This window comes from Phaseolus vulgaris, chromosome 8 (assembly GCF_000499845.2).
Source record: "Phaseolus vulgaris cultivar G19833 chromosome 8, P. vulgaris v2.0, whole genome shotgun sequence".
Lineage (NCBI taxonomy): Eukaryota > Viridiplantae > Streptophyta > Magnoliopsida > Fabales > Fabaceae > Phaseolus > Phaseolus vulgaris.
The window spans coordinates 16,240,269-16,250,733 of NC_023752.2; the positions used below are offsets into that span (position 1 = coordinate 16,240,269).

Below are 10,465 nucleotides of genomic sequence, written 5' to 3' on the forward strand. Positions count from 1 at the left end.
ACTTGATTAATTTGAGTGTGAGGGGCAGGATCCTCAAGTTTTTGCTTACGCAAAATGTTGGTAAGGAATTGGCACTGTTGTGATGTAAGTTGAATCCCCTTTACATCCTGTTCTTTAGGAAAAAGCTCAAAAAAAGTGTCAGTAATAATCATATTGTTGGCTTGGGATGTCCAATTGGTGAATTTGTAGCCAGGAAGGAACCCATGCTTTTTATAACAGGTGTCGACAGTGTGGCCAAGACGATTACAAAAAGTGCAGACTTTTCTAGTAAAAGAAAACTTTGAGGTTTTAACATTACCAGAAGGAAAACCCACTTTGCAAAAACAAACAGCCTCAGTATGACCATATTTACCACAAAAATTGCATGTAATAGTGTGACTACTATTAAGACTATGAAGACTAGGGTTTTCATTAAACATTGCCTAAAGTATTTTTAAAACCAATCAAGATTTTGAAAGAAAACAGAAAAAAAAATAACCAAGAACAGCAAATAGGGAAATAAAAATCAGAGAGAAGCGCAGCAGAACTCTTCATTCGAAGAGCTCTGATACCATATTACAGTAAATGAAGATGAATATTCCTTGTCTGATGTGATGCTTTAATGTAACGTACGTAATCGCTCGTAATGAAGAAAGAGAGGTTTTGATGAACCCTAATTGTAGAGAAAAATAAATATAAAAGAAACTTTTATTCACTTGTATATTAGAGAGTAAAATACATGGGGTATATATAAGAAAAAGATTAAGACCTAACTGAAACAGAAAAGGAAAGTTGGGCCAAACAAACAAAGCCCAATAATTTAAAATAGAAAATTAAATATATTAACAGTTACTATATTGATTAAATTAGACACTATTTTAGATACTAAAAAAATTATTGGTATCTAAAGTAATTTTTATTATTATTAAATAGTTTTAAATTAGTATTTAATTAGCTACCATGGTTTTTGGTACTAATTTTAAAATCTAAAATATGTTGGTAGCGGAAACATTAATAACTAATTAGATACTAATTTTGGTTTTTGATCGTCAAATTAATAAATAAAACTTGATACCAATTTAGAAACTAGTTTATAAATTTTATTAATAGATACAAATAATTTTTTGAGTCTCTAAAATATTATCTAATTTAGTAAATATAATAACTGATTATTTTTTGTCATTAACATTAGTTTTTATTTAATAATTTTCTTGTAGTACATGGTAATCATTATAATAATAATTTATATTTTAAATTAAATTACAAACCAAATTTAAATTATATTAAAAAATTAATAATTTATTTAGAAGTAAAGTATTTTTAATTTTTTTTCCATCTCCTAACCCAAATTAAAATTCAATTCAAGACTTTTCTTTTTATTTTAATTATTTTTCATCTGTTTATTCTCTCTTTCCTTTTTTTCTAATAATAAAATTGAGAAAAAAGTGATCGTAATTCGATTTAAATTTTAAGGTCTTAGGATTTAGAATAAATTATCACTAATTTTTCAGCAAATAGTTTTGTTTTACATTAGAAATTTGGTTGAAATTTTTTTAAATTCTAAACATGAATAATAAAAAGTTTTACTTCCTTAAAAAAGCTGGTACAATGTATGGTATACTGTCGGAAAAAGTTCTCTTATTAACAAAATGTTTTATATTAGTGTGATAAGTATCCATTATTTAAAACATAATGTAATAAAAAGTGTAGATAAAAACAGAAAAAAGAGAGAAAAAGAAAAGGCAGTGAGAAATGATGTGATGTGATGCAGCGAAGAGTGAAGCAGAGGTGGTGTTAGAGGAGGAAGATGCATGCAATGCAGATTCCAAATATTAAAACAAAAAGAAAAGAAGAGAAGAGCAGGTTCGCATGCAGTGTGCATCTATGTTCTCCTCGTTAACAATGAAAATCAAAGAATGTTTGAAAACCAGACATATCCATGCTGTGCCTGCATGGAAGGGCGTGCAAGCAGATTCACTAACTGTGACTCACCTTCTCTCTCTCTCTCTCTCTCATATGGTCCAACTTACACACTGACAAACAGTCCCTTGTCCTCTTCTTTAAGCTAAAATATCTAGCTTTTGAAGTATTAACATGTTAGAGTAAGATTGACCCAAAATTTATACAAATAATTTAGTTTAAAATGTTAATATAATATGAGGGATCTTTCAAATTTTAAAAAAATAAATTGTATATAAAATTTTGAGTCCTGATAATAAAATATGATAATTATATTGATTTCTTTAAAAATTATAAATAGTTAAAGTGTAAGTAAAACTTTATAAAAGTGAATTTTTATAACATTTTATTATTTGAATAACATTTATAGAACTATAATATCAATTATTTGAGAGTGATGTTATATATAATATAAAACCCATTTAAATTAAAATAAGATAGTTTTTTCTATAAATTTCTTGGATTTTAAATGCTGTTAGTATCTTCTTAATTGTTTTTCTTCTTAAGTATGTTACTGATAAAAGGGTTTTTTTTCTAGTTTTGTTGATGGGTAGGTTTTTTTTATTGTTCATTTTTAATGGATTTTCTTTCTTAATGCCCTTCATCCACATAGTTCAAGCACAAAACCTTATTTAAAAATATCAAAACCACTTTAGCTTTGATCAGTGACCATTTGATTAATTTTTTTATCAATAAATAATAAAATTAATCTCGTTGATTCTGGTTTACAATGATTCTTTTTCTTGCTAAAAGAATTTTTAATAATTTTTGTTTTATTGGAATGTTGAAATTCATGTTTGGATGATACATTTTATAAAGTAATAATTTATCATTTTGATTGATTTTTTTTAAAAGACTACAATCTTTTTATAGAAGACAATTTTATTAGAATTGAATACAACTATTTTAAGCGACAAAATTATCTTTTCTTTAACAAAGAGTCATTTGAAGCTTTTTGTGTAACAAGGAGATATATGTGGGGGTTATTTCCAATAGTTTTGTTTCCATTGTTCAGCATATTTTGATATAACTAACGTAGGACCATCAACACTATATTCGAATCAATAATCAAATTTTGATTCTTGGTTAGTGGATACAAATATTGAACTACTATATCAACATTTTTTGGTATATTGGATTCGTATATTTGATAGGTTGAGGATAATGATTAAAATTTTCTTTGTCAACAAACGGTGTACTCATAAATTCAATCACTTGATATAAAAAAATTGTTGGCACAAATAATTTGATATTTAAGTCCCTTAATAAATACCTATAATTCGATCTCTGACTTAGACTTCACAAAAAGAGATAAGGAAAATTAATTAAATTTATCAACTATATATATTGTAAAATAAAAAATAAAGTAAAGAAAAAGAAACTTACAAAAACTAATAATTAGAAAAATAGAGTGTTGTGCTAGTTGATGGAAAATCTTTGTTCATTTGATGTGCCTTTGTACAAAATGTCAACTAATTATGAGTTGTTATATATAATTAAAAATTTTGACTTTAAAATAAATATTTTAAAAATATATTTAGAATGATTCTAATTTTTTATAATAAAGCATACAAACACTCAATATATATATATATAATTACTTTAAGAGTTAATTTTATTTTGAGTATTGGTTTTATTGAAACTAATAATTAGGATTAAGTTTAAGAATAAATTTATTTGGATCTTTATTTTCTTAGAATTGTAATAGTTAAGATATGTTGCTTGTTGGTGGCATGTTTTTCTATTTTTGACAATATGTTGATAACAAAATTCATTGAGATTTAAAAGGTTACGTGAATTTGTACTACTCTCTTTTTAAAGCAAGTAAAAAATATGAAGACGAAGGAGGTCAACACTGTTATTGTAAAACAATGATTATTTTTGTTAATCCTGATGTAGTACCACGCGTTTAGCGCGTCACAATGTGCGATTTGGTCAGATTTGCAGACATTGTATTAGCATGTAGCAGCTTCTGTCGCTGAGTTTGTGACTCTCATCAAATTAGAGATTGCTAAAATCTTTGCGCTTTTTGACTCTGCTAGTTCGTGGGACAGAGACAAACATTCTTTTACAACCTTATGTTGCTTACTTACTGCTCTATATTTTGGGTTGCTATATATGGGGAATGATGCATGTAGATCAATTCTTGTTCTTTTTTCAAATCTCATTGGATAATAATAGTATTCTCTTAATCAAACTTAATTAAGATCAAAATAATGGAAATCATTAAGTAGATTCTCAAATATGTGTAGTGTTTTTATCCAGCTAAATGTCTCTACTTTCATTATAAATCTTCTTCATAATCCACAAAAAAATGTTTTTTTAAATACTTGAATTAAACATAATATTGGCAATCACTGTTTTTATTTAAAATTGTGTTAGAATGCATTAAGAAAACATATTCTAATCAAAATTTTACCTTTGATTAATATAACTAAAATGCAGAATTTTTGGGAAAGGAATGTGATTTTTACTTTTTTTTTATTAAAATAGATCGATTTTAGAAATATTACTAATATGAAAAAGTTGTGTACTAAATTATTGATATCTAAAATAGTTTTTATTATTAATAAAGTTTATAAACGAGTTTATAAACTGGTATCTAATAAGTTATTAAGATATTAATTATTAATTATTTTATATTTTAAAATTAATAGTTAAAAAATTAGTATCTAATTAGATATCAATTTATAAATTTATTAATAATAAAAATTATTTTTTTAGATTTTAAAATAATATTTATAATTATTAATTTTTTTCTAAAATTAATTTTTATTTAATAATTTTTTCTATATCACTTTAGGGTGTTTATAATTTTCTAAAAACTAATTTCATTTCAGTAAAAAAAAAATGGGAACAATTGTCAGATTTTAGTAAAAAGAAAAAACCTAAAATGATGTAATGATTGTTTGGTGAAATTAGTGGGAATATATTCGGTGGAAGGTATGACAGGTGAAATTTAACAGTACAGATAGGTTTAACGGAAGCTGAAGATTTTTGACATACCTAAAATGCCATCATAGACATGGTGATTGGTGATGAAGCTAATCTCGAAGAATACTACGACCTTAAGGTTTCTGTGTGGCCATTTTGTCGTCTTTTAATGCTCTTTCTCCGCGTCTCTGCCACCAAAACCGCTAAATAATTACCCAAAGTTTACACTTTACACACTCCATTCTCTTCTCTTAATATCAAGTACAATCTTACATATTATCACAAAATCATTCTCTCTCTCTCTATCTATCTATCTATCTCCTCACACAGCGTTTCTCATTGGACAAATCAATAATTTAGAAAAGGACACTCACATGCAAAAATATTATCATTTTTTAATCATATAACAACTAACAGATTCTCTGTGGAGAGTTGGAAGTCACTAAACTCAAGGAGGATTTGTTTATGTTATAGTATTCAAATTTTAATGGAAATTTTATTATTTTGACACCACTGTTACTTTTATACTACAACTGTTTTTTTCTAGTAAAATAATATTTTTTTAATCGTAAAGTAAATATAGAATAAAAAAGAGAGTGAAAAGATATAATGACTCAATTTTTTATACATAAATTTGAAACCTCAGATTTGAATCTACATTGGGAAAATATATTTAATCATTCATGAATAATATAGCCGCTGCAATTTCTTGAAGTACTAAATTTCTTCACTCAGGCTAGGTCTACCTAGCTTTGGCTGCGTAAGATGAAACATCAAAATCGATTTTCCAAAAAGAAAAACAAAAAAAAAACCCTAAAACTTCGTCTTTGTTCAGTGAAGCCATTTCTAGGTATGGCTGCGCAAGACGAGACATCACAATCATATACATTTTGTAAAAGAAATAGAAGGAATTAGAACAATGTCTGGGGTTTTGGAGAATAGGAACTGCCCTAGAATATTTATCCCTGTTCATGAGTGGAATAGAAAATTCCAAATTGGGATCACATTACCAACAATATGACAAGCATCACCTTTTGAGTTTTTAGGAAGTCGTTAGAGTTTGTCCCAAACATGGGGTCTCTCAATAGTTTTTCAAGGTTGGTCAAATAATTGCATGAGTATAATTAACTCTGAAGTAATCCTTATATCCAAGCAAGGCCTAATTGAAATTGTTTCTATGGTTGTTGAACAAAGAGGATATCTAGGTTTACTATTCAAATCCAAGATTTACTATTTAAATCCTTAATTCACACTCCAAATATGGTATAGAAAAGAAACATGCAAATTGTCATATATGCATGCCATGTACGGATTTTTTCCTAAATTAGGATGATTTTATAAATTAATTACTAAAATAATTAAAATTTTAAAAAAAAATATTGAATGAATAAGTCGTGTCACGTTAGCACGATTTCGGTGTAATCAAATTTCAATTAATATTAAAGTCGTGTCAAAGTGTCACGATTAAATTAAAATCTAATTACACTAAAATTGTAAAACATTGACACGACTTCAATTCAAATCATCTTCACTCGACTTACCTATTTCAATAATTTTTTAAAATTTTATCCATTTTAATAATTAACATATGAAATTACCCTATTTTAATAAAAAAATTGTCACATGTACATTATTTAATAAAGTAAGTACCTTCATATTAGTTTTAGAAGGTTTAAAAAGTTCTTGTTGTCTCTGATCCAATAAGATAAGAAATTCATTATAATAATGTACGACTTTTTTTTTTCGGCAAAATTAAATGAAACATTTATAAGATTCCAACTCTTATAAAAAAAAATTACTAGAAACACGTGTCTCTCAAATAACAAAAATTATCTTCAACTAATAGATATTCCTATAACATATAAAAAAAATGCAACAACTATATCTTATGAAAACAGAAAACTATTGCAACTTTTACAATCCATATGCCCTTATAGAAGGAGATCCTACACTATTAACACCATTAATACATCTCTAATATATAGCCCAACCTTCAAAGCACTCATTTCATTGTTTGTGAAGTCTAAAACACCAAATAAACCGGTCTTTCAGGTTGGATTCTTTTCATATGCTTAAGTCACAAAACATAAGTGATGCTCTTATAAGGGGTGACAATGATACAACTCTAACTAGAATAAAAAGCTGAATATATAGTACTTAAACTTTTCTTTTGTGCTAGAAGCTTTGTTTATTTTCATTGATCTAAGGTTTAGCTGTGTGAAAAGTGAATCCGTCAAACAAAATAAAAGCATTCAAAGTTGGAATTATCTTGGATGATGAGAAAAGCGTTTGAAGAACCAAAAATTAAACCAAACAAAACGAAAGGGAGAGAAAGGTTGTTTTACAATATGAATAAAATAACCACACTAAGTTGCAAGATAAATCTTTTTAGAGAATTATATTAAAAGGGATAATGGTATTAACATCAAGGAAAAGTTCCTGTAGTCGTTACAAAGAACTTTCTAAAAGGAAAAATATAACGGAAAATCTAATTTTTAAAGGAAGAAAATCACACTTTTCCACTACAAAACATGTATGAGGAATGTATACAATGAGAAAGACAACCGATGTTTATTAATTCTTCTTTGACCACCACACTCTTGCTTTACTATCCATTTACTAGGAAAATCCAGAATGTCTTAAGAACAGTACAAAATGAGCTCAATTTAACTATATATGTAACAAAGGATTCATGATTTTATTTTTAATTAATATGATAGGCCAAAATTTGATTCATGTAAACGAACAGAGATGAATCATTCTGAATCCACGATTTGGGGGTGAATTTTCTATTATATATCATTGCAGCAAATTTTCCTCCAAATCTTAATTAAGTGAAGATGAAACCTGACTTAATTCAGCACTCTTCACCGTTAGAAAAAAGACCATATTTTCGATAGATATACGAGGCAATCAAGTGATACTGGTGACCAATGATCAGACATCATTGAACATGACTGCAATATTCATTCTCTTGAACTCGTAATTTCACCATATATAGTAAAACCTTCCCATACAAAACAACCTAAACCTAAGAAAGAGAGAGAAAGGAAGAAGAAATAACAACATATAAAGATTAAAAGTGGGGGAAAATAGAAAAACTAACATCCCTAGGGTTTTGATTTGATCTTAAAAGAAAGCAAAGTACTTAACCATCCTCGAAGCTTTTCACATGGGGGTGATTGTAACCGAATTGGTAAAAACTTTGTCAAAGGAAACAGAAGAACCAAAAGCCAGAAACTTCACAAGAGTGCAGAAAATTCTATAGTGGGTTACTAGTAGTGGAAGAGGAGCTAAAGACTGAAAGATCAGTCCAAGCAGAAGTGGCACCACCACCACCACCATTCCAATATTGCTCATTTGTATTAGGGTTATTGTTGACTCCCAAGAACTGTCTAGGCAAACCAAGTTCCGGATGATTATCTTCCATTTTCACAGAAGCAAACTGAGACATCATCCCAGAAGTTGAAACCTTAATGGGAGTGCCACCATAGCCATCACTACCACTAGCACCATCAAATGGGTACAACCCATGTGATGAAGAAGCTTCCAAACCAGACAAGAAGGGAAATTGGTGAGTTTGTGGCATCCTCCATTGGTCCAAACCAGACAACACAGAACCACCACCACCATTCAAAGCGCTTCCTATATGAAAATTCAAGTCCCCTATTCCTCCCATTGGCCCTGAAATTCCGCCATAGTTCAAGCCATAGTTTAACCCTATTTCTCCTCCACCACCAACACCAAGGTGGTGATCCCCAAGATGATGCAATGGAGCCATGAATCTAAGAGACGACGGAACACCAGTGCCACCAAGGCCTGCCACCATGTCAGCAGAAGAGGAGCCACTGGTTGTGGAAGCAGAGCCGGCACTCGCCGTTTGGCGATCGGAGTTTGCCGGCGACCTGGCGCTGTTTCCGGAGCTTCCTCTGCTCCTCTTGTTCCTCCGGCAGCCGCCGCCAACAGGGACGTTCCTCAAGGCTCCGCCACGAGTCCAGTACCTTCTGCAAGCCTTGCAGAAGTGGCGGGGCTGAGAGAGGCTGTAGTTGTTGAAGTAGCAAAACTTTGTGTTGGCGGATTCACATCTTGGACACTTCTGTGGAGCTTCCTGCATGGGTATGTTGGCCATCCTGGCCCTATCCGCCATGGAACCTGGCCTTATGGAGCCGGCGGTGGCACTGCCACCGAGTCCATGAGGTTGTGATGGTGGAGGCGGCGGCGGTTGTATTGGTGGTGGAAGAATAAGGTGGGAGCTGACAGCAGTGTTGTTGCCTTGCTGCTGATGATTTGGCTGCTGCAGTAACATAAAGTTGAAGGAGCAAAGAAATCAAATATATGTGGTATATTCAGGAGAAGGGTATAAACAAAAGTGTAGGAAGAATATCTATCTTTTGAATTTTGCCTTTTGAACTGAGAAATTATATGAGAAAGAACCAAATTGAAGAAGGCTTCAATTTTTTTACCTGTTGCTGCCAGTTGGCTGGATCAATATATGCTGGGATGGAAGTATAAACCATGGTTCCTCTTGGAGCTTTCTCTTTTGTAAAGGTCGATGGTTTAATTTTTTGGGAGGCAATACAAGTGGAGAGAATCACATCAAACAGTTAGAGAGAGAGTGTTGTTGAACTGAGCATAGAAGAGAGAAAGGAAAAGAGAGAAAGCAAAAGAAAGAAAGAAGAGAGGGGAGGGGAGGGTTTGGGAGAAGAGGTAATGAGAAGCAAAAATAAAGGAGGTGCTTTTGAGTATTTATATATAATTTTAGTTTGTTGTTGATTTCCCCCGATAGCACTCTTTTTGTTTTATTGCTTTTCAGGATTTTGAGAAGGCGATGTTTCTTAACCCATAAGCTTCTTTTTGATGCTCTGTAAGTAGTGTGCTTAGAAAAAAGAGATTTTGTTAGTGCCTCTCTCCCCCTTGTGCATGAAAAAAGCTAAGTGTTGAGTCTGATATGTCATGTATGTTGTAATAGAGAGAGAGAGTGTGTGTGTGTGCTAACCAGCCTAGCTAGACAGCCATACATACATAGATGGAGTAGGAATTTGGTGTGGAATGGGCAAAGCAAACTTTAATTATGATTGTATTATAAAATATAAGATTAGTTTATTGGTGAATGAGTGATAGATTATGGTAAAGAAATAATGTGATTGAATGTTAGTTTTATTTTTAAAATTGGGTTAGAAAAAAAGAAAAGGTGTCCATTTGTGCTTTAGTGTGTCCCGACCGAGTGAACCTTTTCTTGGTCAGGTCTGTTCCCTTCCCCACTCCTCTTTCTTTTTGCATGGAAACATTTATCCTTGCATCTCACGCGCCACGCCATCAACAACATCGACTCAAACTCAGGTGGAATGTGCCACACTACGTTCGGTTACATACTTAGAACCAAACCTATCACACCAAATCATTAAGATAATCTTCAAAATTTCTCAACTAAAAATTAAAATATTTATATAATTTTATTTTATAGATCTATCTTATAAGATGAATTTATATTTAAAATTTATTTTAAACATAAATCTACATAATAATTAAACATAATTAGAATAAAAAAATATATTTATATCTGTAAAATAGATTAAGGATAGATAATCAACAT

The 10,465-nt window shown here is 30.3% G+C and overlaps 1 protein-coding gene across 2 annotated transcripts; it reads right to left on the bottom strand.

Annotated features, from left to right (window-relative positions):
- Window positions 1-7,816: 7,816 nt before the first annotated feature.
- LOC137826444 (dof zinc finger protein DOF2.4) lies at window positions 7,817-9,591 on the bottom strand. 2 transcript variants are annotated; one of them, XM_068632403.1, is made up of 2 exons: window positions 9,336-9,591; window positions 7,817-9,163 (listed from the first exon to the last, which is right to left on the bottom strand). In XM_068632403.1, the coding sequence occupies exons 1-2, from the start codon at window positions 9,387-9,389 to the stop codon at window positions 8,135-8,137; spliced, it is 1,083 nt and encodes a 360-aa protein (XP_068488504.1). In that variant the 5' UTR covers window positions 9,390-9,591; the 3' UTR covers window positions 7,817-8,134. The 2 variants fall into 2 exon arrangements, with proteins under 2 accessions (XP_068488504.1, XP_068488503.1); XM_068632402.1 differs by having other exon boundaries at window positions 7,817-9,166.
- Between the last annotated feature and the right edge of the window lie 874 nt (window positions 9,592-10,465).

Coding starts and splice junctions, on each gene's coding strand:
- LOC137826444 (XM_068632402.1), bottom strand. CDS start 9,389: ATGGTTTATACTTCCATCCCAGCATATATTGATCCAGCCAACTGGCAG. Junction 9,167..9,335: donor CAGCCAACTGGCAGCAACAG/GTAAAAAAATTG, acceptor ATGTTACTGCAG/CAGCCAAATCATCAGCAGCA.